The 27351-nt window shown below is 41.6% G+C and overlaps 1 protein-coding gene across 12 annotated transcripts in view; it reads left to right on the top strand.

Annotated features, from left to right (window-relative positions):
- Positions 1–23996, top strand: part of BTRC (beta-transducin repeat containing E3 ubiquitin protein ligase) — a 169857-nt gene extending 145861 nt beyond the window's left edge. For all 12 annotated transcript variants that reach the window (XM_045802917.2, XM_045802916.2, XM_045802915.2 and 9 more), the window contains 9 exons: positions 3313–3409; positions 4069–4206; positions 4685–4803; positions 6695–6944; positions 7450–7568; positions 9048–9158; positions 10515–10593; positions 17159–17351; positions 19262–23996. In XM_045802917.2, the coding sequence (XP_045658873.1) occupies positions 3313–3409; positions 4069–4206; positions 4685–4803; positions 6695–6944; positions 7450–7568; positions 9048–9158; positions 10515–10593; positions 17159–17320 (1075 nt within the window). In that variant the 3' untranslated portion in view covers positions 17321–17351; positions 19262–23996. The remainder of the gene's footprint in view (positions 1–3312; positions 3410–4068; positions 4207–4684; positions 4804–6694; positions 6945–7449; positions 7569–9047; positions 9159–10514; positions 10594–17158; positions 17352–19261) is intronic.
- Positions 23997–27351: the final 3355 nt, after the last annotated feature.

Below are 27351 nucleotides of genomic sequence, written 5' to 3'. Positions count from 1 at the left end.
TTCTTATTCTCACTTACTTCACTATATAGAAAAATTGAAACCTTTCATAACTTAATTCATACTTTGGAAATAAACTCTTTATAGTATAAAAAAGCAAAAAAGTATATAGTTGTATGGGATTCAAAGTCCCGCATTTTGCTAAACATGTCAGGACCAGCCTTAGATATAGAGCAGTTGCTGACATGGGAAAATTTTAGGGTACTAGGAATATTCCACTTCCCCCTCAGGGGAAAAAAAGAAGAGAAAATTTAAAAAAAAGAAAAGAAACTCTCCTCCAAATTGGAACTCCTTGCCTGAAATCTCCATTACAGAGATTCACTCCCATAGTGATAAAGGTTTTCTTCCCTGTTAAAATACACTTTGCTCCCATTTAGACTGTAAATAACAGTAGACCTTTATCAGACATTAGGAGTTTACTGATACTTTTTTTTGAAGGCAAGAAGAAGAAATAGATGGGCAGATTTGGGCAGATGCATGTGAAAATGCCAAAGATAAGCATAGGCTCCACAGTTTTGCTTGGGGGTGGCAGTAAATAGCAAGATCGGTTATGTTAGTTACAAAGAAAGAAAACAAACAAGATAATTGAAAGGATGGCCTTTTGGCCTTTTAAAGGGGTGTTGTGAAGGGATGGCTGAGGAATAATCTAGGATCTAGTATTAATTCTCACTCTTAACCCCTGTCTATTCAGTTATCACTCTTTTACCTATCTTTTCAACCACAGGAACCCATTCCTGTTCTTTTGAGTATCCTTTGGAGTTCAGACCATATTCCTTTGTCTTTGGCCACATTTGTCATCTTGGCTTGATAGAGCCCTGTGAAATTACAAATATTTGTCCACCCCATGAAGACCTTTTCTAATATACCCTTGACTTCTCTGGCTGCTTCTATTTTTAAATGTTGTCTTTCTTCTTGTGTTAGTGTCCTCACCTACTTTTAAAAAAATTTAATCTATGATCACTTTCTCATCTTCTTTCAGATTGTTTTACTAAGCCTACTGTGTCAATAAAGTCTTTCTGTCATACCTTTCCCCAAATGCTGGCTTTGAAAGTTTCTTCCATTTTCTCCAACCAAAAATAAATAAGTATATCTAGTTCTCCAATGAAAATTTGGGTTTAACTTCTACTCCACCGTTGTATTTTGTATCTAGGTGAATTTGACAGTTCATGACATGAACTCTGTCATTTTCTGTCTTGAATAATACTGAATGTGCTCTCTCTGCTCAGTAATGGTAACTCTTAAAAGTATAATAAAAGATCACTTGGGGAAGTCCATTTTCTTAATCAGCAGATCACATTTTATGATAACATTCTAAATTTAATATTTGGCATTTATCATGTACTCACATTCTGAAAGGTACTAGGCATTTCACATAGAAGTGGTCCCTGTTGTGAGAGAGCTTCCATCATAAAAGGTTTTGACTTATACCACAGATGTAGACTGAAAAACCAGTTTTCAACAACTAGCCACCCTTTTTTTGTAGCACCTTTAACTTTAAAGAAATTTGGATACTTCAGCATGGCATGAAAAATACATTGGGGTAAAAAATGAGATCAGAGGCTTATATGGTTTCTCTTTTCTTAGGATTTAGAGATAGTTTCGTTATATATGAAGAAAATCCTGGGGTGCCTGTATTCAGTTGGCAGAGATTAAAAGGAGACAGGAATCTGTGAGGGATGGTGGGCCCTGGGAGACAATAAAGTAATTAAGAGTGTAGGCTCTGAAGTCAGCCTTACATTCAAATTCCAGGTCTGCTCGCTGGCTATGTGACCTTGAACAGGTTACCTAATCTCCCTGACATTTGATTTCTTTATCTGCAAAATAAATGTAGTGATTCTCACCTCATGAAAGGATGTTGGAATTGAAATTATTAAGTTATATTATTAACCAGATTTAAAATTTCTTCATTCAAAATCTGTTGTTTGCTTGCAGTGTGTTTATAGAATAAGATTGCTCAGAGACGTATACTTGAAACCTAGAATTATTTCATAATGTGTCTTCTTTGCCCTTTATATTAGTGTATCATGTTTCTTGCTCCTATTAGCCCCTTTTTAAAAACTATTATTTTAGCTTCTCCAGTGTAGATTTCCCTTCCTGTATTAACACAGCAGTGAAAGCCAGTTACCTTCCTGATAGGAAATTTTCTCAACTAATTTTCAAGGTGTATAATAGGAAGAGGGCAGGGGAGAAGCGCTCCTGGAGACATTGAACAATTAATTATATTGTAATGGAGCTATAGAGGGAGGAGTGGATGACTGGCCCAGAGAAAACATGATTTCTCTGGTGCCAGGATTACACTCAGAGGCATTTCTGCCTATCTCCACTTTGCAAGGCACGGTGCCAGTGAGAACAGCAGTTAGTACACCCATAGTGGGGTTTACTAGCTTCCACACCGTGTTTGGTGGGTTCTTAACTTCAGGATGAGGAATTAAATTTTTTACCCAGCAGGAAGTGATTGCCATTTACTGATTTTTTTTTGTAGCAAAGATCTAGCTTGGGATATGAGTATTCCAGAGATGTGCTGTCATAAGGAAGGAGATGCTAACAAATGTTGCTCACTGGAATCAAGGAAAGGCAGTAAAATGCATGGATGTATGTGTGTAGCCAGGAACACACCTGTGAAAGAATGTCATGCCTTAGACTTGACAGCACCGTGCTCTTAGGCATTTTCATCTTCTTCTATACCTGCTGCTGGACACTCCTGTGTTCCCTTTGTTTTCTGTCGAAATGAACTGAATTACTCCTTTTAAAGCATAGCTGTACCGATCACAAGCAGCCTGGGTGCCTGAGCTGCCACCCCACGTTACCCCATATAAATGCATAAATGAAGACTAGAAAAAATGAACTCCATGACAGAGGCGTTCTCACTGCCCACGATGCTAGACTGACACTGGCACAGCTTTACTCAGTGGGGGAAAAAAACAAAAACAGAAAACCATGGGGCATGTGCCCAGTTCAGAGATAGTAGTTATCATCACCAACAAAATTTTCAAAAGATAAGACCAATGAATCTATATGTTGCAGAGGTCTGAAAGGCCAGTTGATAAATTCTGATTATACATAGTCTGTTTGTTGACCTTATAACATTATACTCTGATGGCTACACTGGAGGTCATCATATTGACAATCAGTGTTGACTCAGAAAGTTATTCCTTGACATGGGACTCCTAAAATCGGGCTTAACTTCATGCCTTTCCAGGCTAGTTATAGAGATTATATAGAATGGTAGCTGTGAAAACACTTTGAAGAAATATGAAGCTCCTTGTAAATGTATAATGTTATGATTTTTATTGGGAAATATTTGTTGTTTTTTAGGGGACAGTATTTATTCAAAAATAAACCTCCTGATGGGAATGCTCCTCCCAACTCTTTTTATAGAGCACTTTATCCTAAAATTATACAAGACATTGAGGTAAGAATCTATGTATGTATATTTGAATATTTGCCAAATACTAGAGAATCATCAGCATTCTTCAATAACAGCATTATTACAGCAAACCCATATAGGTTTATTAATGTGGGTTAAAAATAAATTTCTTTTAAGTAAATAGGGTAGGTAAAATATAGTAAATTGCCAGGTGAAAAAATTTAAAGCTTTTAAAATTGTTTACTGCTAGATAAATGAGAGAGAAGATGATATCTTCGTGCAATAGCAGTGAGACTGTTAAAGTTGCACTTATAATCTGATATTCAGACATCTTCTGAATTGAGCCTCTCTGGAAGTTCACTAGTAAAATGGCCACCACATATGTGTGAGGACCACTGAGCACATAACTTTATATAGTTCATAGCTTGCCCTGTGTTGCCCTCTTTCCACCCGTTTATCATTTAATTGGATGAGTTATGTGCAGGAGAACTCTAGAAAATAAGCCTTTAGTCACTTTGCAAATGGAAAAATGTTATGCAGTTTTAAACAGTGGCTTTTTAAAAGCATTTTTAGTTTGCCTTAAGGTCTATGTATTTAATAGAGTGAAGCATTGAGCATTTGTCATTGGTTGCCATGAAAGTCAGGTAAGAATTTAGTCCTGGTCCTTTCCTAATTACTTCCTCTTTACCGTTCCTTCACCTCAGACCATAGAATCTAATTGGAGATGTGGAAGACATAGTTTACAGAGAATCCACTGCCGAAGTGAAACAAGCAAAGGAGTTTACTGTTTACAGTATGATGATCAAAAGATAGTAAGCGGCCTTCGAGACAACACAATCAAGGTGAGGTCTGTTTAGTTATGAGAAGGTAGCTGAATGAACAAGGGTGTCCACATTAACAAGGCAGTCCAAGCATCATCTTTAAGCATTATTTCCAGAAAGTGAATGAGAGTTTTAGGTTGTTTTCCAGTCCCAAAGCCAGACTCATTTCCTTAAAGGACAGTTACCTGCTTCCTGCCGGAAGCATGTACAAATCGATAGTCCTAGGGTTAAATTCTCTTCTGAAAGTGCACTGAATGTGCTATTGCTCCTTTGGGCCCCACATAATTATAGGCTACCCTGTTCCTTAATGAGAAGGATAAAGTCTGCATTAGTATTGAAGCCACATATGTATAGTGCTCAGCTATGCCTATAGAAAGAAGGCATTCCACATTGCTCTGGGCTTTGATTCTTTTGGGGACTCAAACACATAATAGAGCCAACAAGTCTCAGCAGCACCCCACTATCACATTGATCAAAAGAATCTTGTTTGCCATCCTAGATCTGGGATAAAAGCACGTTGGAATGCAAGCGAATTCTCACAGGCCACACGGGTTCTGTCCTGTGTCTCCAGTATGATGAGAGGGTGATCATAACTGGATCATCGGATTCCACGGTCAGGTAGAAAATTACAAATAATCTTTCTAACTCTGGAAAATCAGATCTGCTCCGTTCTTTGTCATAGATAGTAATTTTGTATATAGCTGCATGAACACAGTTCTGAAACTTCATAACTAAAGAAGAATAAACCATTAGCTCTCCACATCATTGTGTCCACCTAGAAACCTTGATTTAGGGGCACCTGGGTGGCTCAGTCGTTGGGCATCTGCCTTCAGCTCAGGGTGTGATCCTGGCGTTCTGGGATCGAGCCCCACATCGGGCTCCTCCAATGGGAGCCTGCTTCTTCCTCTCCCACTCCCCCTGCTTGTGTTCCCTCTCTTACTGGCTGTTTCTTTCTCTGTCAAATAAATAAATAAAATCTCAAAAAAAGTAAAAAAAAAAAGAAACCTTGATTTAGGAATGATTAAGGCAAGTTTACATTTTTGAACACTGAAGAAACTACATACTCTGTTTTAATTTGGGGGAATCATCCATTATAGAAACTTGGTAAACCTTGCATTCTTTACAAAAACCAGCTCACAGAGGAATGATGTGAATGGAATAAAGCCTCCTTTCAGGTGGTTTTAACTGTGGTATAGACATGCATTATCTCCCTTAAAATGTGTACAGGTGAGCAGTGCTCTCTCTTTGCCAGCCCCTCCCCTGCTATCCCTGCAGTTTTTAATTGCAAGCTTTACTCAGGGAGGGGCCTTCAATTTCCAGAGGCGTTAGTGATTTGATGACACAGCCATTATGCTGCTGGAGTCCAGTGTAGCTTGAGTTCTGGGTACCAGCAGCACTGCTGGAAACCTCTGTTAGGAGTTTTGCCTTAAGCTAAAGGGTTTAGCAAACATAATGCATCAAAAGTAACTTTAAAAAAAAAATAGAAAAAAAGGCAGTTAACTGCATTGTTAGATTCTCTGAAGTTAAATGTTTACCATTAGAAATTATCCTCTGTGAATAGAAAAGGCTGTTCCTGTTTCTTGTGTTTTGACTTAAAGGCACAGCAAACACAGTTCTTATAGTTATCGACTTTTAACATTTATTGATGCTGTGGAGTGCCTCAAGGAAGCTAAAACATTGTAGAGACTAACATCATTTATAGGATAAGGGACAAAATTATTTTCTAAAAGATGGGCTTAAATTGGAAAGGGAAGTACAGTGTGTTTTGAAAATCCAAGTAAATATACAAAAATAGAGTAATCAAAGTTAAATATACCATCACACAGAATTCTCAAGCTATCCAAGTGTCCCACACTCTGCTGCTGTAAGTCCCCATTTACAATGGGATGGCTATTCTTGATCTCTGCCCCCATTCAAGGCACAGAAATAGGGCCTTAGACTTAGAGTGTAGTTCATCTTGTGCCTGGCCTGTATGGTGAGATCGAAGATCCAGGGTTATTAGGCTCAAATCCATAGTACTAAGTCAGTCTGTTACAGAAGCTTCTTGGCCTGCGTCAGTTCTATTTACTGAGGGCTACCCGTGGGACACCAATGCTACTGTTATTGGTCAGATTCCTACTTTAAAATGTATCTCATTAAAGGTATCAGATTGAATGTCAGAAGTTTTATAATAATCTTGAAGTCTGGGCCCAGTTAGGTGATGGTGGTTGCATCCTCATTCCTACTCCCCATAACTCACCTAGATTTCAAGTAGTGTGTCTTAAGGATTTCACATTGGCAACACCCTCTCCCTTGCTTTTCCTGCTCTCCTAGTCCAACCCTCTATCTACTTCCCCATGGTCCATCAGAACTCTTCACCTCAGCTCAGCCTCAAAGCTGCTAGAGAGTAAAGTGTAATACTGATTATGAAAATGGGGTGGGATGGGTGGGGAATGTGGTACTCAAACAGGATTATAAGCAGGAGCACCATCAAAACCTCAGATAACCTTTTTAATGTTGTTTGTTCCAGGGTGTGGGATGTAAATACAGGTGAAATGCTAAACACGTTGATTCATCATTGTGAAGCAGTTCTGCACTTGCGTTTCAATAATGGCATGATGGTGACGTGCTCCAAAGACCGTTCCATTGCTGTATGGGATATGGCCTCCCCAACTGACATCACCCTCCGGAGGGTGCTAGTCGGACATCGAGCTGCTGTCAATGTTGTAGACTTCGATGACAAGTACATCGTTTCTGCATCTGGAGATAGGACTATAAAGGTAATGAGGCATTTTCAGTAAGTCCCCAACTGAGAGTAAGGAAGTTCATGTGAAAATCCGATCAAAGGAAATTTCATATTTAAACGTCAGTGTAGAGTAATTTAATATTTAATTCAAACACTAGTCTATGTGTAAAAAGGCAACAAGTGAGACAAGCCATGTGAAAATCTTGGTTAGGTATCTTATTCCTGTAAATAATGGTGAGGATGAGAAGGGCAGGGGTAAATTTAGCTTCAAGAAAATCTGTCTGCAAACCAGATTAACCCCATAAGAGTAAATCAATTTGAGGAATTCTCCTGTGATAGCAGCCAGCAATAAATTAGTCTTTTGTTATTGGGAATTAAACTTGTCCTTTTTTTTCCCCTCTCCTTGATTTGGTTTGGTTTGAGAAATTGACTTCCCCCTAATGGCTCAGTGCTATTTTCTGCTTCCCCAAGACTCCAGTTGCCATAGATCTTACAAGTAAAAGCACCAAATCAACTGCCAGATGCTATTTCTGTTTCAGGTATGGAACACAAGTACTTGTGAATTTGTAAGGACCTTAAATGGACACAAACGCGGCATTGCCTGTTTGCAGTACAGAGACAGGCTGGTCGTGAGTGGCTCGTCTGACAACACTATCAGGTGAGCAGCAGGTGCTCTTACCCGGAAGGGATCACTGTTACCCTGTCATTCATTGTAAGCACACAGATCAAACAGATCTTCGAGTGTGTTATGTTTATAATAAAATGTTTTTTCTTTTCCTTTTTTTTTAAAAGATTTTTAAGTAATCTCTACCCCCATCATGGGGCTCCAACTTACAACCCCGAGATCAAGAGTCATACGCTCCTCCGACTGAGCCAGCCAGGCTTCCCAAATGTTTTTCCTTTCTGTAGCTTCTTATAGGTCAAAAGTTTGCCAAAAAAAAAAAAAAAGAAAGAAAGAAAAAGAAAAGAAAAGTTTGCCCCAAGCAGAAAGAAAGCACAGCAAAGCCTTTTGTTGATGTGTTTCCTTCCTGTAATAGTTTCATTACCAGATAGACCTGTTTTAAAGGTACTGCTTGAATGAGGAAGTGGACAAGAGTGATAAGTAGGTGGAGGTTGAAGGCCCTCCTCTTTAAATTCCTCCTGTGTACAGTTGAAAAGTGCTAATAAATAGCCAACGGCCTTTTCTCTCCACCAGTGTTCTTAAAAAAAAGAAAGAAAGAAAGAAAGATTTGTTTCCCTACTAGAAATTGTGCACTTTTGTTTTCTTCACATTACATAATTATCCAGGCAGTTACCAGTCTTTGAAATCATGGAGAACCCACAGATTGAAGTACTTTTCGGTGTTTTCCCTTCACAAAGATGAATGACGGAGATATGAATAGAATTTGGAAGATTTATCAATCCTTTCCCTTCCTTCAAAAAGTACTAAGAGGATGAAAAGGCCACTTAATAAACAACCGATCTATTATTATATATAAGGAAATTGTCATTTCATTTGGATTGGTCTGAAAGCATGCAGTTTTTAAGATTTTATTTTTTTAAGTAATCTCTGTACCCAACATGGGGCTCACAAACTCACAACCCTGAGATCAAGGGTCTCAAGCTCTTCTGACTGAGCCAGCCACCCATTTTTTTAAGTTAGTATATAAACATTTTTGAGAACTTGCTTTTTGTTTCCATTATAGAGAAAGATTGTCCTGCACAGTGGGTGAAAACAGAGTGTCCTTAGTAACAGAGGTGGACATGCTTTGTGAGGGCAGGATATAACTGGCACTCTGCTTCTCGTTCTTATTGGTGATATCAGGAAGCATTACTTTTCTTGGCTTGGTCATTTCCTTCACAGGCAACTGGGTACATTGAATTCATCCTTTTTATACCTTGGAGACCCTGGTTACAGATTATATAAAGCATTGTGCTTTGAAAATATATACTTCATTTGAACTTCAATCATATATTTTTCTGCCTGAGTATACAGCAGAAAGGAAATAAGTTACATTGAAGGCAATACATTCTTGTATGAATGTTGATTGATTTTATTTTTGTGGATTTTTTGAAGACATGCGAAGTATATTATTATAACATGCCAAGCTTTGAAAAGAATACATGAAAATTCACTTGACTCAATTTTCTCTTCCAGATTATGGGATATAGAATGTGGTGCGTGTTTACGAGTATTAGAAGGCCATGAGGAACTGGTGCGCTGTATTCGATTTGATAACAAGAGGATAGTCAGTGGGGCCTATGATGGGTGAGTTTGCTAGCAGGGTTTAAAAAAAAGTGTACATCTTGATCCCTCCTCCCTGAGGATGTTAAATACAGTATTTCCCTGACTCTAAAAGATTATGGATTTCACAGAAAGGATCTGATACAATATTTCTTGTGTCTAATCTATGTGTTCACCTCTCCTTTGTTTACTTTTCTACAATGTTCTTCCCAATCATTTATTTGCACTTGTTTGCTCATGATTTTCATTAACATTTTAGTTATTTGGTTATACCTTTGTCTGTTTTACCCTATAAAGCAAAGAACTGGGAAAACCCAGTATATAAGGATATGTGTGTAAAATAATGACTTATTAATAAAACAGAAATATTGGAGGCAGTATTTTTGGGGCATAGTGTGGTAGGCTCTTGAATTTGGATCTCTCTGAGTAATTCCTGAAAGTGTAGCTTTCTTGTCTTCACTTCTCCTAGCATTTCAGTGACAACAAGTTTAGTAATCTTTATTTTCTTTGGTCTAATTTCCAGTGGTTTTAAAATCCATTCATATTGTGAATGAATCCCGTGTCTAGGGCTGCTAAACACATAGTAAACTCGTACAAAAGTGTACAAATGGGGAGTGGAAGACTGTAATTCACATACTGACAGCTTTTTAAACATCAGAAACTACAACATTACCTTAATTTAGGAGCTAGCTGTAGTAATGAAGACAGCTCCCGCAGCAGGAATAGACCACTTCCTCGACTTTGAGCCAGCCATCACTGTTCTACCAGTGGGAAATTGTTCAGGGTGTGAGGACATTCCAGCTATGTTATATTTTCTCATTGCCCTGGTTTTGATCGGTTCCCACCTTTCTTGGATTTTGTCTGTTACTTACTTTGAGGAGACGTGACCCTATGTTTGATTTTTAGAAGAGCTAAACTTCTCTTATTTAAATCAAAATATGAGAATGTGCTTATATAAACTCCATAGTTCTTCAGTGGGCTCCAGGCCTCTGGTACATGTTACCTGGGCCATTCTTAGAATTGACCAGAAAGAAGTGACCTCTTATATCATTAAGAGGTCTAATGTATCAGATGTCTTCCTGGTCCCAAAGTGTGGTGTAACTTTACCATTCACTATCTTCAGCTTGGTTAAAGCTAACCTATTTCTCGTTTTTAGGTTAAACCTGTACATTTTCCCCTGTTAAGACCAATAACCTCTACCCAAGAATGAATGCAAGAACCAAGTCTCCAAAACAAAAAAGTTTTTATATATTCCTGTGAGCTGCATTTATCATATAAATCACATTCACCATACATATTTATTGCCATGACATTTTGCTATTCTTGTGGTCCCTTAATTTTGCTTTTAATTAAGGTTTTTGTCCCCTTTTTGATCTTTAGAAAAATTAAAGTGTGGGATCTTGTAGCTGCTCTGGACCCCCGTGCTCCTGCAGGGACTCTCTGTCTACGGACCCTTGTGGTAAGAGCCTCATTGTTAAGAGGGGGTTAGGGAACAGGAAGGAGAAGAAATTAAACATTGATGTGCTGTGGAATACAGATCTGGATGTGGTAGTTAGAAGCTCACAAAACCTACTACTAAGTGGAAAGGCAACCAATACATGACAATAAAATATGTTTATATAGCGCCTTTCATCCAAAAGTGCTTTAGAGACTATATATGGAGAGGAACGTGGCAGCTGTTTAACAGCTGCACAGCAACTCTACACCATGGTTTAGTACAGGAAGTGAATAAGAATTCTGTATCCACCAGAAACGGTAGGGGGTACTTAGGGAAAGAGAACATAATTACTCAAATTGGAACCTGTCCAGAAGCTGAGGACCTGCACACCTGTGCCTGCAAAAAGTGCCGTGGGAGTGTGTGTGAGCCCCCGGTCAGCCCCTACCCAGCTCTGCAGCCTATCCAAGGCTTGCTGCCTCCAGCACCGTGAATCCCGGCTCTTTTATTCCTCATATACCCCCTTGCCGTGAACATCTTGACATTTGAGGAAAGAAGTGACTCAAAAGGAGGAAAGTCACCTTTGAAAGCACTAAATTCTTTATCATGGTGTTCACCAAACGCCCGGATGAGAAAATGGCCTAAGGTTAAAAGCTGCTGCCATTCGAAAAAGAAGATGAGGTGGGGCACCAGGGAGCACAACTCAGGAAAAAGATGAGAGCTAGCATTTGAAGCCCAGTGCTCTGAATCCTAACTCTCAACATTTGGTGGTCTCTGCTCCAAGAGAAGAGAGAGAGAGGTGGGGGGAGAGAGAGAGAGAGATTTCTTTGTCTTCCTTGTTGAATTTAAAGCTCATTCTTGCAACACCAGACCTGCTTTACCTGCATGTTTCACACATGATTTTTAAAATGTGTACTTTCATTCATTTACAATTAATCTAAGTGAGGTATAATTTAAATGCAGCAAAATCTACCCTTTTTCAGTGTATTTATTCTGAATTTTGCAGTGTGTAAACACCTCAATCGAGATCTAGAACATTTCCATCACCCCAAAAATGATGCCCTTCGTACCAGTCCCCTCTTCCCCCACCCCTAGCAACTATTCATCTGATTTCTTCCCAATGCTTTTGCTATCTTATGAATGTCCTATAAAGTAAATCATATAGTGTGTAGCTTTTTGCATTTGGCTTTTTTCACTTCAGTTGAGATTCATTCATGTTGTTGCCTGCGTTCATACTTTGTTCTTTTGTATTGCTGAGTAGTATTCCATTGTGTGGGTGAGCCAGTTTGTTTATTTGCTCACCAGTTGAAGGACATTTGGAATGCTTCCAGTTTGGGGTGATGCTGAAAACATCCCCTTAACAGATTTTTGTGTATACATATTGTTTTCCTTCCTCTTAGGTAAATACCTAGGAGTGCAATTTCTGGATCCTATGATAAGTGTGTGTTTAAATTTAAAAGAAACTACCCAGCCATTTCCCAAAGTGGCATTTTGGGAGTTCACAAATGCAAACCATTGTCCCATTTTTCCATTTCCCACATCCTTGATAGCACTCGGCATTGTCAGTTTTTAAGAAGCATAGCCATCTGGGTGGGTGTGTAGTGGTTGTAGTTTTAATTTGCATTTCTGTGATAATTAATGGTATAGAACATCTTTTTATTTGCTTTTCTTTTATGAAATGTCTGTTCAAATCTTGTCCTCATTTATTTATTGAGTTGTCTTAATAAGTTTTAAAAACCGACTTATTGAGATAAAATCGACATACAATATAGAGGACATATTCAAAGTGTACAACTCAATAAATTTTGATATGTGTATATACCAGTGAAACCATCTACTTCAACCAAGATAATGAACATATCTTCATGCCCACTCTGTAATCTCTCCTTCCCATCCCACCCCCTTCCTGCTACTCCAGTCCCCAGGCAGCCTATTGATCTGCTTTCTGTCAATATTGATTAGGTTGCATTTTCTAGGTTTTATAAATGGAATCATACAGTACGTCATTTACTCTTTTTTTGTCTGTCTCTTTTCACTAAGCATAATTATTTTGAGATTCAACCATGTTGTTGATTTATATCAGTAGTTCATTTCTTTTTAAAAAATGCTGAGCAGGTACTCCATTGAATGGTTATACCATAATTTATCCTTTTGCCAGTTGATGAAAATTTGGGTTGTTTCCAATTTGGGGCTATTATGAATAAAGTTTTTATAAACGTTTGTGTACAATAAGATGAACATATGCTTTCATTTCTCTGGGGTAGTTCATAGGAGCAGAATAGTAAAGTCATATGTTAAGTGTATTATGTTTCATATTCTTAGAAACTGCCAAACTGTTTTCCAAAGCAGTTGTATCATGTGATAGTGCATGAGAGTTCCAGTTACTCCATGTCCTCAGTAATACTTACTACAGTCTCTTTGAGTCATTCTAGTAGTATGTCATGGCATCTCATTGTGATTTTAGTCTGCGTATACCTAATGTTAATAATGTTCAGCATCTTCTCATGCGTTTATTTGCCATCTGTGTATCTACTTTGGTGAAGTATCTGTTTGAATCTTTTGCTAATTTTTTTTAATTGGCTGTGTTTCTTATTGAGTTTTAAGATTTCTTCTACATATTCAGGATAATACAAGTCCTTTTTAAGATAGGTGATTCACAAATATATTCTCCCAGTCCATGTTTTGTTTTTCATTCTTTAAAGAGTACCTTTTGGAAATTCTTCATTTTTGTTAAGTCCCGTGTATCAACTTTTTCAATTACGGATTGTGTCATTTTACAGTTATATCTAAAAAAAAATCTTTACCTAATCCAAAGTTGCAAAGATCTTCCCCTGTATTTTCTTCTAGAATTTTTATAGTTTTAGGCTTTACATTTTGGTCTATGACTCATTTTGAGTCCATTTTTATAGATGGTACAGGTATGGATCAAAGTTCATATGGGTATCCAATTATTCCAGCACTGTTTATTCAAAAGATTCTCCTTTTTCCTCAGAATTACCTTTGCAGCTTTGTCAAAAATCAATTGACTATATTATGTGGGTCTACTTTTGGACCTATTCAGTTCCATTGATCTTTTTGTCTGTCATGATGCCAGTATCATACTTTCTTGGTTACTGCAGCTTTTTATTAACTCTTGAAGTGTAAGTCCTTCAACTTTGTTCCTTTTCAAAGTTTTTTGAGTCCTTTGAATTTTCATGTGAATTTTAGAATCTTTTGCCACTTTTAACAACCAAAAAAAAAAAAAAAAGATGAGATTTTTCCCTGGGATTGTGATGGCTCTAGATAAGTTTGGAGAGAATTAACTTCTTAACAACACTGTCTTCTGGTCCATGAACATAGTATCTCTCTCCATTTGTTTAGGTCTTTAAATTTCTCAACAATGTTTTGTAGCTTTCAGTGTAAAGGTCTGACACATCTTTTTTCATATTTATCCCTGAGTATTTCATATTTTTAGTGCTATTGTAAATGGTATTTTAATTTTGGGGGTATTTAAAATTCTCAATTTCTGAATTGTGCATTACAAACATATAGAAATACTGTTACTTCTTTTGCAATGTGTGTACCTTTCATTTCTCTTTCTTGTTTTATTGTACTAAGACCTTCCGTACAATGTTCAAAAGAATTGGTTAGATTGGATGTCCTTATCTTGGGGAAAAGACAATTGGTCTTTCACCATTTTGTATATACATATATAGAGATATATGTTAGCTGTAGGTTTTTTGTTGGTACCCATTATCGGGGATTAGGAAGTTTCTCTGCGTTCCTAGATTGCTGAGAGTTTTTATTAGGAATGGATTTTGTTAACTGCTCTTATGTGCATCCAGATGTTAAACCCAATTTTATATCACTATGGATCCCATGAACATTAAAAGGATAGTAATCAAGGAATACTATGAACAACTCTATGCTCCCAAATTTGATAACCTAGATGAAATGGATCAGTTCCTTGAAAGATATAATCTTCTACAACTCACATAGGAAGAAATAGACAATCTGAATGGGCCAATACCTATTAAAAAAATTGAATCAGTAACTAATAACTTTACAAAACGGAAAGCACCAGGCCCAGATGGGTTCACTGGTGAATTCTACCAAACGTTTAAGGAAGAAATTATACCAATTCTTCAGAATCTTTTACAGAAGATATAAACAGAGTGAATACTTCCTAAATGAGGCCAGCATTACCCTCATACCAAAAGCAAACAGAGGTATTACAAGAGAAGTACAGATCAGTATGTCTCATGAACACAGGTGCTAATCTATGAGCTCATTTACTTCTTGTAAAGAATGTAAAATGGTGCAACCTCTATGGAAAGCAGTTTGGGGTTTCTCAAAATATTAAAGATAGAGTTACCATAGGATCCAGCACCCTCACTTCTGAGTATATATCCAAGAGAATTGAAAGAAGGATCTCAAAGTGGTATTTGCGTACCCATATTCCTATCAATGTTATTCACAGTAGCCAAGAGGTGGAAGCAACCCAAGTGTTCATCAACAGATGAATGAATGAACAAAATGTGGTATATATGTACAATAGACTATTACTCAGCCTTAAGAGGAAAGGAAATATGGTCACATGCTCCAACTTGAGGATAATACTTGAGGACATTACTTTAAGTGAAATAAGCCAGTCACAAAAGACAAATACTCTATTATTCCACTTACGTGAAGTATCTACAGTGGTCAAACCCAGAAAATAAAATGGTTGTTGCCAGAGGTTGGGGGAGAGAGAAATAGGGAGCTGTTGTTCAGTGGGTATAGAATTTTAGTTTTGCAAGATGAAAAAGTTCTGGAGATTGTACAAGTGTGAATGTACTTAACACTGAACTGTACATTTAACAGTGGATAAGATGGTAAATTTTATGTGGTTTTTACCATAATACAAATTAAAACATTTTTAAAAATAAGGTAATAGGCAAACACAATTATGAGTTTATTAGGTAGGATTTTTTGGTAATATTTTAAACACTTCGCTTAAAATCTAAGTGTAGTTTTGTCACCGTCCTTATATTTAGTGATTTCACAATAAAGAAAATTTCCATACATATTTAAAAAGTAGCAATATGCCAGGAAAATGAAGTAATTCTTTAAAAAATTCTCATCGAAATATTAGCTTATTGAATCCAACAATGTATAATACATATATGTATGTGTGTGTATGTGTATGTGTGTAGACACACACACACACCATGACCAAGTGGTATTTATTCCTGATATACAGAACTGGTTTAATATTCAAAAATTCAACTGTTTAATCCATCACAAAAAGCTAAAGAAGAAAAATCACATTGTTATATCAGTACATGCAGAAAAGGCATTTGGCAAAATCCAATGTCCATTCATGGTAAAAATTCTTAACGAGATAGGCATAGTGGGGGAACTTCCTCAACTTCAGAAAGAAAAATACAAATGGAAACTCCAGTAACATCCCAAAATGTCTAAAATTAAAGAGTGATAGTATCAGTTTGTTGGTGAAGATGTGGAGCAACTGGAACTCTGATGCATTGCTGGTGGGAATATAAATTGGCACAACTTTTATAAAACTGAAAAGAATTAAAACTGTTTCCCTGTACATGCTAAAGCTAACCATGTACCTACTCTGTGGCCCTGCAGCTCTACTAGGTGAAATGAGAGCATATGTCCTTCAAAAAACATGGACATAAATGTTGCTCATAGCAGCTTTATTAAGTAGCCAAAACTACAGTCAACCCATATGTCCACCACAGGAGAAAAGATAAAATGTAGTGTGTTCATACAATGGAATGGCAACCAGTAATTTTAGAAAAGAATGTTGCATGCAGTAACGAAGAGGCATCTTGCACTATTGAGTAAGAGAAACCAGGCACAAAAGAATACATGCTCTGTGAGTGTATTTATATGAAATTCCGGAACAGAAAAAATGAATTGATGAAAACATTGGGGTGAAGGTAGTATTGAGAAATAAGGAGCATGAGAGCACTTTCCAGGATGATAGAAATATTCCACATGGTCATCAAGGTGGTAGTTACTGCTAGTGTGCACTAGAGCAGGCTTGTTGTACCTGCTGGTGAGAGACAGTTGTCAAATTTTCATGAGTTTTACAAGCTGGTTGACCTCACATGGATAGTTTGAAATTAGCCACTGTAGGAATTTATACACCATAAAAATATGTGAATGCTTTTACAAATTGGGGAGAATTAGTTGATAAACATTTACCAGCACACCTCGTGTTCCTGCTCATCAATCCCTGGCCTCTGATTGTAGAAGAATCCAACAGATACAGAAAGAAGATAAAGCCAGGGAGGTACTGAGGAATGTTCTCATTCGGCCTAAACCAAGGAGAGTTAGCAGTGAGAAACTACCATATTCTTTGACATGTCTCAGTTCTAGTGAATATAACTTCGATTGTACAAAAATCAGCTGCCCAGTATTTGACTTTTTCCATTCTGCCTTTAACCCAAATTGCTTTTTCTCTGTGTTCTTGAAATAGCTAAATATTAGAGGTTATCATCATACACATAGTCTTTCCATAGACTTCTTTTGACATGTTGCTGAATTTGTGTCCTTTCGATTTTGAGTAGTTCAAAAGTTTTTATTTCTGCTGCTTTAGGAGCATTCTGGAAGAGTTTTCCGACTCCAGTTTGATGAATTCCAGATTGTCAGTAGTTCACATGATGACACAATCCTCATCTGGGACTTCCTAAACGATCCAGCTGCCCAAGCTGAACCCCCCCGCTCCCCTTCTCGAACATACACCTATATCTCCAGATAAATAATCATACAGTGACCTCATACTTGCCCAGGTATGAAAAAGAATTGTGTACATAGCACTGTGGGTAGGAGATGGAATATTGGCTGTTGCTAGCTCATGGAGCCTTCTCATACCCTTTATCTCTCCAAATTCCTGTAAAGCAGGTGAAGCAACAACATGAGACAGGGCTGGGGCTGCACACTGAACACTGTCTTTCATCAAGGTAGCTAGCCTCAGTTCTAGATGATTCTTGATCTAGATTTAGATGATCCTTGTGTAGTAGAATGAATAATTTCTGTCCCAATTATCTAATAGGATTGTTAAGAAAATAAAATGAGATTTGGATCGGTTTCAAAAGTAAGAGTTAGCCATAAGGCCCGTGACTTTGTAGTTCTCAAATCAAACCAGTTCCTATAACAGAGACCCTTTAAACCAAGTAAATAATGTGTGAATAGGAAATTTCTTGACATCTCTTGGCTGACTTCTCACGGCTCTGCCTTGTCCATGTCATTGGATTATGAATCATGGCTTTTTTATCCTCCTCCCCACTCCCCACCTCCGAAAAGACCTTGAAAGTAGCTCTGGAGTTGTGACAACTCCGTGTATTCTCCCACTCAAGTCTCCAGCCTCCCTCTGAGGCAGGAGAACATCCTACGTTTCGTCTTTATCTATGTGATGGTATATTCAGATCACGCCAGTGTCAAGCAGTTCAGAGCCATTAATTAGGTTATCATTGGGTTGGGGAAGATGCACTGCTGGGGAATGTTGCTGTCATTGTGATTTCTTATTTCCCACACTTACCTTGGTTCTATAGCAGAAGTACCGATTTAGTACCCTTTTCTGCACATCTTTTTGTAGTGGTTCTAAGTGGGGGGATCTGTGCCCTGCTGGACTCACTTCAGTGCTCACTGTTCTCACGGAGGACACACTATTTCCCATCCCTCAGCCAGGTCGCACAGGCAGGCTCAGGTGAGAATCCTAGATGTGTGCCCCAGGGCAAGCAACTTCCAGAGCCTTGGTTTCTTTATTAGTAAGATGGGTTGCAATCCCTACCTCGCAGAGCTGGTATTGATTGTATTGAAATGTCATATGTAAAATTCTTAGTGCTCAGCACAGTGCCTAGCACAGAACAAACCCTCAGTAAAAAGTGGTCATTGTTAGTCATACTGTAATCGTCATGTACCTATCCCCTCCTTTTGCCAGAATTTTCTCTTCATTAGATTATTATGGCATTTTGCCATTTTTAATCTTCCTGGCTCTCTGATTGTTTATGTCTCCTTTCTCCTCTCACCCCTGAAACATAGACAGCCCCTAAGAGTGTGTGTTGGACTTTTTTTCCTTATCAAAGCTTCCTGTTGGGCTGCTTTTTCTCTTCCCGAGGCCTCAGCTCTCGTCTCAATGTAGACGACCCTCAAATTTGTATCTCTGGTCCCAACCTGTCTCTTAATCTCCAGGCCACATTACCAACCACCACCTACATACACATCTGTCCTTGAAGTTACGAGGAGTGTGTCTGGTGCACAGTTCTAACAGTCAGACTTTCCCCTCACCTACTCTGCCAGGGCCCTCCAGCCAAGTGGCCAGACAGCTTCACCCAGCTGCCCCACTTCTGCTGGTGGCACAACTGTGCTTCTGGCCACTCAGGGCCAGAACCTCACCATTACAGGGAGCAGGTGAGATCTTGATGATATACCCACCACAGTCACTCTTAATCTCAAGGCGTCAGAGCCACTCTGTACGAGTGCTGCGGCCCGGAGCATGTCCGAGAGCCCCACCATGTCCCCAGGCAGGCTGTGTAGCCCTTGACAGAAGCTCCTGCTTGGCATGGGCAGAGAGCAGGTGTTAGGAAGGACCTCTGAGCCTTTCTCCCAATTGACAGCTAAGTTAATATTCTTCTCCTCTTAGAGCAAGTGAGAAATGCAGGGGAAGGGACTAATGACTCTGTGCTCTGTTTTCACACAGGACTCATTAAAGTTGCGGTATTTAACATATCTGCCAATACCAGGATGAGCAACAACAGTAACAATCAAACTACTGCCCACTCCCCGGACTAGCCGAGGAACGGGGCTTTGAGACTCCTGTTGGGACACAGTTGGTCTGCAGTCGACCCAGGATGGTCTACTCAGCACAGCTGACTGCTTCCGTGCTGCTATCAGAAGATGTCTTTTATCTTTTGTGAATGATTGGAACTTTTAAACCTTACCTCCCCTCCCCTCCTTTCCTCTCCGCACCTGTTTTTCCTCATTTGGTTCCAGACAAAGATGACTTATAAATATATTTAGCGTTTTTGCCAGAATTTCTCTTGCTTTGCCATTAAGCAGAAGAACTAGTTTCCCTATATAGCCTTCTGGGAGACCAACTTCTAGGGGACAGGGGGTACAGCTTCAAGCCAGACAGCACCCAGTTTCTCCCTGTGAACTCCAGGAATGCCCAGCACCTGGCAGGATCAGCCCAGCCCCACTGTGCTTAGAAGACAGCTGTCTATATGGCCTTTGGGGCAAGAAAGAAAGAAAACAAAAATACACACTGGAAGACCTGAGCCTCTTTCCTCTCATCTCTTTCTGTTTCTGTCCCTCTTCTCCTTTCCCCTACTCTCCTTCAACCTGTTTCTCTGCGGCACCTGAGAAGAAAGTATGAAAAGAGGTTCTCAGTTAACATGAGGCAAATCAGCGAGAAAATGCCAGCCACACTTGGAAGAGCTAAATGCTGTTCGGTGAAAATTTCAAACCCAGGCTTTTGCTGCAAGTGACCCTGTGTGGCAGCAGTGGGTACTTAGAAGGTACTCTCATCATATTTGCAACTCTTCTCTCTCTCCTTCTAACAACACCCCCCCCTCCAAAAAAGGTGGGGGCGGGGACAGAAATTGCCTGGGCTCCGTCAATGGCCGCATCTTTTCTGGACTCAGCAGTCTCCTCGATTCCATGTAGAGTGTGGAAAGGAGTTGCTGATTGCATTTCCTCTCATTAACAATTAGATGTGTAATAAAAAGCATTGTACTTCATCTTAAATCGCTGGTAAGGCTCAGCCTAAAGAAAGGTTTGAAATGGCCAGAGCCAGTCGCAGGCTGCATTCTGCATAATGGTTCACATCTCTGATTTGCTCATCAGGGTGTGTGGGCACCCAGCACCTGTGTCTTTGCCAAGACCACGATCAGAGTAGCTGAAGAGGTAGTCAGAGGTACAAGTGGATTTCTTTCTCATTTAGAACAGTAAATATCATCTCTCAGAAAGCAAGCTAATCATCTCAACCCTGCACTGCGGAACCTTCCTCCTGCTTTTCCCAAACCCAGTGTTTACAAAAGGGCAAAGCTGCCAGAAAGAGGATCGCGTGAAGTTCGGCACACAGGGTTTACTAATGGGGCAGAAACTGCCGTCTCTTTCCTTTTCTTCCTCCTCCGGCCTTATCTAACTCTTCACTCCCCACAGCCAATGAAAGTTCTCTGAAGTTGGTAAGCAACATAAACAAATGGACCTCAGCAAGGGCCAGGCCAACCTGGCCACTTAAAAGGCAGCCGTATGAGTGTTGGGCAGGGCGCATGCGCCACCCCAACTTGGGAACACAGGGAATACTACCAGCATGTGCCCAGCTTGTTTCCTAGGGGAGGCCCAGGGGCTGCACCAGCCCTCTGTGTGGTGTGGGCACACCCATCACAGGTCCAAGGCCACGCTGCAGTCTCTAATTTCCCTTGGAAGCTGAGCAGTCGCCTGTTATTTCTGTTCCGAAGCAAAGCAGTTGAGTCAAAGAAAGCCCCTTTTTAACCAGCTGCTGTAAAAACATCAGAATGGAATCCAGTTACAAATGACCTCAAAGCCAGACCACCTTTAGTTCAGCAAGGGGGAGAGGGAGAGAAAGCCGTCTTGCCCTTCCCTTCTGACCTGAGGGAATGTTTTTGTTATGTATTGAGAGGCAAGTTATGCATATACATTTTTCTTTTCCGGCTTCAGGAGTGCTTCTAAGCTTTTGGTTCCAGGTTATATTCAGAAACTATTTCCCAGTGTAATATGTCATTGCCTGGGAAATAGTTTCTGAGTATTAATTAATTAATTAATTAATTAATTCCCTTCCCAACCACCCAAATGCTACAGAGAAATGTTTTCTATTTAGCTGTCATCAGAGTTCCTTGTCTCTTGTGTTGACTATTTTTGGCTTTTTGATTGGTTAAGGATTTTGCTACAGGTGAGACAGAGGGCCATCACCTGAGTAACAACACAGGTCAGGCATTAAAGAGGCATGGATTGCGAGCTGTTTGAAAATATTGTCCAATAGCCATAACTTTACTAGCCCTTCTGTTATATGCTGCTATTTAAAAGTGGGAGCTGTTGAATATTCATTGGTGCCCGGGGTTTTGCTCTCCCATCTAGTTTCAGTTGAAGGTAGATTATTTCTCAGATTGTTTTGGAGCTTGTCCATTACATCATAAATAAGATCAAGGGTGGACCCTGCAGTCTGGAGCCGTTAGCTCCATCAAGCATGTTCTCCAGTTGTCCTTTGCTGCTGATGGAAATGGGAATGAAGTTAAGTGGTCTGAAAAACTGAGTCAGTCGCATTTCTCAGCTCTGGGGGTCATTTACCAGTTCATTGTAGAAGAAATAATCAGGTAAGTAGAAGTTCATTTCCAGAGAAGGTAAACCCCACTTACCATCTCTGCATGATTTCGGTGGGAATTGATTATCACTAATCCCCAACTGGGCTGGAATAAATGTAAAGTTTGACCTTTTTAAAAAAGAAAAGAGAAACAAAGAAAGTCTCAATACATTGAAAGGAATGGTAGAAAAAGAGCCGAGGGAGTCTCTTGGCTCTGAAATGGCATGTCTCCATTGTAGATTAGTCTCTTCTCACTAAAATTCGGTGTGCCCCTGAAAGAGGTGTTTCTTAAAGATGGGAGGGAGCCCCTTCAAAGGTGGGCACACAAGGAGCGTGTGCATGCACCCGCGCCTGCCCCCGGGAGCTCTCTGGGCACGCGGGAGCTCTCCAGTCACACCGGGGCTGTTTGGACACAGCCAGCATGCCTCCTGCACGTGTGTGTGTTTTCACTGCTGAGAACATCCTTTTCCTTTCTTATGTGCAGCTTGAAAGTGGACATGAATTGTGAATGGAGGCCTTTTACACTTTTCCCTTGGCAAAATTTTTTCTGGTGACTCTTCACCAGAAACTTCAGAGACAGGACTCTCTGGAACTGTATTGACAAGTAATAAAGTCTGGCCCTCATAACTTGTTTCTGAACTGGAAAAAAAAACCCTGGGACCCCTAAATCATTCTGTTTTCTGCTTGAGTAAGAAAAATCCTTTCTATTTTTCTTTCGTAAAGTCATAAGCTGAAGAGAAGAAAATATGCACTCTTCTCGTCTGCCGTCTCCTGGTACCCATTGGTGGGAACAGCTGTGGTTGGTCTACTCCTTACTTAGCACTTGATTGTATGTGGAAACCAAGGGCTTGGGATGGAGGGGGGGGTGGGGATTTTGGAAATAGGGTGGTTTTTTTCTTTTCTAGAAGTAGATTAGATACCTTGGTCTTGTTGACCTTTTTGGCATCTTCCATTTATGTTAGATGATAATACGTTCCTGCCTGAAGTGCGAGGAGTCCAACCCAGGATAGTGTAGGCATGAGAGCCCAGGCTGCAGGCTTAATTCAGGAGGAATCCAAAGGTACTTCCTGGTGGGAAAAGAGATGCTTAGATACCCACCACCTGTGACCATCTCGCTCTTTGATGATCAGGTTTACCATATGACTTTAATCCACATTTGTGATCTTCCCAGTTGGATGAGCTGAACAGACTTTCCAAGAGCTGGAGAACATGAAAGGGTGCCCTTGCTTCTCCTTGCCTTCCTCTTTTCCCTCCTAGAGTAGCTCTCACTTGTAACCAGCACACCCAAAGCCTGCAGGCTGAGTTCATCTCCCTGGGCTTCAGCCACATAGCTGATCACTGGCAGACCAGAGCTCCTTACTTTACCATTGGCTCAGCATAATCAGTGCCAGAAAGATAGCCATCTCTTGGGTACTAAAGCTGATTTTTGCTTCTGCTGTTTTTATCTGTGGTTCATTTGTGACTTTAGAATACTTGGAACTGAGGAAGGAAACCAAAAGAGCACAATTATGGCTGCCTGATTTCCCATGGAACTTAATGCATTGGTATCTGGAAACCTCTTCTGTTGGAAGTTGTGTACCTATGATCTAAAATTTCCTGGAGGCATATGACCTCTGAAACATGTGCTCTCCAGCCCACCCCGCTCTCTCAGCTGGTGGTTGGCTGTGTGTGTATTTAAGGATCAGTGTGGTAAATGGCATTATAAAGTGTCCCTTTCCCTCTATCCCTTTCTCTTCTTGGACACTGAAGGAAAAGACCAACAAGGAGGGTTAGACCTTTGGGTACCAATGAAACTAACACCTTCCCAAATCAGTGATCACCCAGGCCCACCCAGACTGTTGTGAGGAATGTTTGCTGGACTCCAGCTATGGGGCAGGCCTGGCAACAAGTGTGAGCCTCCCTGAGAGCTTTCAGTTGGCTCAGCCCTCTGTTCTCTAGACTCTTTTAAGTACTGACTGCTTTGACTTCTGTGGTTATGTTATCGTGATGTGTAGTCAAGGTACCAATATGTTCACAACCTAGGATCATGGTAAAATAGTGTGTTCTGGTTTGTTTTTTTTTTTTAACTGTTCAGAAAAAAGTAACTTAAATTACAAATATAAGATTAAAGTGAGTTTTCTAAGTGTCTTGTCTCTTTGCCCCAACATCAAGAGGACAGTGAGTTTCAATCTATAAATTGAGGGAGTGCACAGATACCTTTTAAGATAATCTGACATGAGAAAACATTTAGAGAAGTCAGGGCCAAATGGTGTGAAAAAATATGGGGCCCCTGGAAGACAATTAATGTTCCATGTTGAATTAAATCAAAGCCAAAGTGATGTCTAATTTGGGAACTGGTCACTATATAGCCTCAGCCTGTCACAACCCAGCCAGAGCCCAGAACTTAGATTTTCCTCTGCCACCTCAGTGACTGAGAAGATGGGTTACCCCTGCTTCCCATTTGATCAGTTTCTGGAAAGGTGAGCTCACATTCAGGAGCAATTTCCATGGAAACTCCAACAAGCTACAAAAATGAAGGGAGCAGTGCACCTGGCTGACTCAGTAGGTAGAGCCTACGACTCCTGATCTCCGGGTTTTAAGTTGGAGCCTCGTGTTGGGTGTAGAGATTAGTTAAAAAAATAAAATCCCACCCCCTTCCCTCCTTAAACCAAACCTTGGCCAAACCTTGGAAGATGGGTACAAGGTTATAGGCATAGCCAGACCCCCCACCACTCCCTCTTGTTTTCCATCTGTGGGCTTTTAGTGGTAGTGTTCCTCCCTGCTTGACCAGACTCCTTGGATCTGTCACCCTGTGGTCTCAGTGCCTGCCATACCTGGACTGACACTGTGGTCATGGGTGCTCTCTCAGACTGTGAGATGACAAGGTCCCAGTGCAGAACTACCCTGCTAGAACTGAAGGCACATCAGACCCTCAGGCACATCTGGCATTTTGCTAGTGGGGAACCTGAGTAGCAAGACAGCTGGCCTCACATTGCCTGAGATCACACTAGAGTCTCCACCCTAACAACTAAGGACGGAGAGGGAGGAGTCAGCAGAGACCACCCAGGCCACTGGCATCTACTCAGTTGTCACTTACCAGCTAGGCTCCTGAGCCCAGAATTGAGCAGAGGCTGGGCCTGGGTTTTATGGGTCTCTCCTTCAAGCTGATGTGTAGGATGTGCCCTTGGAAGACTCAGCCTTGTAGTCACTGTGTCCTAAAGCGAGGCTGGCCTGGAATCCCTCTCCCCTTGAAACCTAGAGCTGCACCACCATCGGCAATGACGAAGGGAGGAGACCTCTCTTCTTCCTGATTGGCTCTTGCCAATTAAGAGCATTTTATTAGACTGCTAATTAAAGGTACTTCGTTAGCAGTGGGAGAGGCCAGGTGGGTGCCTGGTGAGATGGAGCCGAAGCCAGGAGAAATTGTTTTCCTCCCCCCATGGAAGCAGAGCCTCTCAGGGAGCCCTGTCAGTCCCCCAACTTTCCTGCTGCGCCTGCCACACCCCTTGCTTTCAATTAGCAGCTCTGAGGGGAATGAGGTTATTACCAAGCCCAGGTGGAGAGCCCTCCCCTGCCTAAGTACACATGAGGCCCCCGGGGACTGCCCCAGTCCAGCTGCCAGTCTGTCCCTGCACCTTGTTTGGAGTGACCCAGGGAAGGAGAGGCTAGGCCACCCAAGGGTTTGTGTTTGTTCTCCCCACTGAGGAATGGCCCACCGGTCCCCATCACTGAGACTATTGTTTGGTGAACAGGATGACCAGTCAGTTGATCACATGGTGTGAATCCCCATGCCCCCTTCCCCTCACCAAGGCTCACTGTGCTATTAGGAAGTACAGTCTTCCTTCCCATCCCTTTGCAGGAGCTGAGCCCACGTAGACCCAGAGTGGGCCCGAGAGGAGGAGGGGCTGACGGGTGTACAATCCCAGCCCCAAAAGACCCTGAAAGGACTCAAGTCCTGAGCTCATCACACATGGAGGCACTTCCTCTGCATGGTCCACATGAGCCCAGGCAAGTCCCTTTCCTCCAGCAAGAGAGGAGGGCCTGGCTATGACTTAGCATAGGGGGCTGGCGTGCAGGGTCAGAGTTAGCCCCTTTCCAGAACCCTCCCTGTCCCATCCTGCTGCCCTCCTCACCCCCTCACTTAACTGTAGAATTAGCACCAGCCCAGACTGGGAGGGCAGATTTATGGCTAAGCTTGCCTCCCTCCATTTAACCCGAGGCCGGCCCAGGCTCCAGACACTAAATTAGATTTTTGACAATTAGAGAGACTAATGGGCACATAGTCATCCCCAGAGCCAGATATCCAGCAAGGCCGTCTTTTAATATCCACCACTGCCCAGCCAGCTCCTCCTGGCCGCCCTCTCTTCCCAGATGGGCGTTTCTCTCCCGTGCCCTGTACCTCTCTGCCGGGGCTCTGCGTGCACTACTGAGGTTCCTCTGGTTTCTTCTCCCTGATTTTCTCCCCCCCCCCCACCTTCCCCTGCCCCTTGCCCAGTCCCAGCTCTGTCCTAGGGCTCTGCCTCTCCTCACCCTTGGGTCACTTCTCCACCTCCACCTACACCAGGACCCATCCCTCTAATCTTCCCATCTGCTCCCAGCAGACTGCAAGCCCTTTGAGGGCAGGGGTTTGTGCCCTGTCCATATCCTATATGCTCAGCCACCAGTGGGTTCTCAGTAAACATTTCCTGAACCTGCCTCTCGTCCTCTTCCCCCTGAGCCCTTGGACTTCCAAGGCCGCCCACCTGCCCTCCCGGCCCCAGGCCCAGCCCTGGCTCTGGCCTGGCTCTGCTCCAGCTGGGCTGGATCCCCCTTCCCTGACTCCCCTCAGCTCTGGCCAGTCTTGGGCTGGGCGGGTAATGAGATTGCAGTAAGTGGTGTTGGGGGGGGAAGCTGCTCACATTCACTCAGGCAGACTCATAGCTCTGTCAGGCTGATTGGTCCTGAGTGGAGGCGCAAACGGCCCCCCACGGACATGGTGAGATTGGTTATAAAATTACAAGCATTTGTTCTGCTGTCAGTGGCCTTCCCTCCCTCCCCTCTGCCTGCCTGCCTGGGCTCCCCGCCCTCCCCTCCCCCAGCTCACTCTCCCCTGGGGTCAGCCCACACACCCTGAGGGACCCTGGCCAGGGGCCACCACAGGAGACAGAGCCAGGAGACAGGCTGTCGAGCTCCCCATCAAGGCAGGCCTTCATGCCTTGGCCCTAGGATGGTTACAGCTCAGGCTGGTCTCAGAGTGACCTGACCCTGTGCTCAGTGTTTCCTATTCCCTGAGGGTAAGTGAGGGTGGGGGCCCAGGGCAAACAGGTCTTGGAATCCAGATGCCGGCCCAAGTAGAAGGTGTCCTGAGCCCAGGCCTCGCAGACAGCCAGTGACCACAACTTTTGAGGTGGCCCTGGGCAGGTGGAGGGGTGTGGAGCTACCCAGGGTACTCTTCTCTTCATGTGGCCAGTCCCCCTTGTCCTGTACCCTGACCCCAGATAAGGACAAAT

The sequence above is a fragment of the Ursus americanus genome, chromosome 6 (genome assembly GCF_024610735.1).
Source record: "Ursus americanus isolate L20-20 chromosome 6, mUrsAme1.1.p, whole genome shotgun sequence".
Lineage (NCBI taxonomy): Eukaryota > Metazoa > Chordata > Mammalia > Carnivora > Ursidae > Ursus > Ursus americanus.
This window is presented reverse-complemented; position numbering and strand designations above follow the sequence as displayed.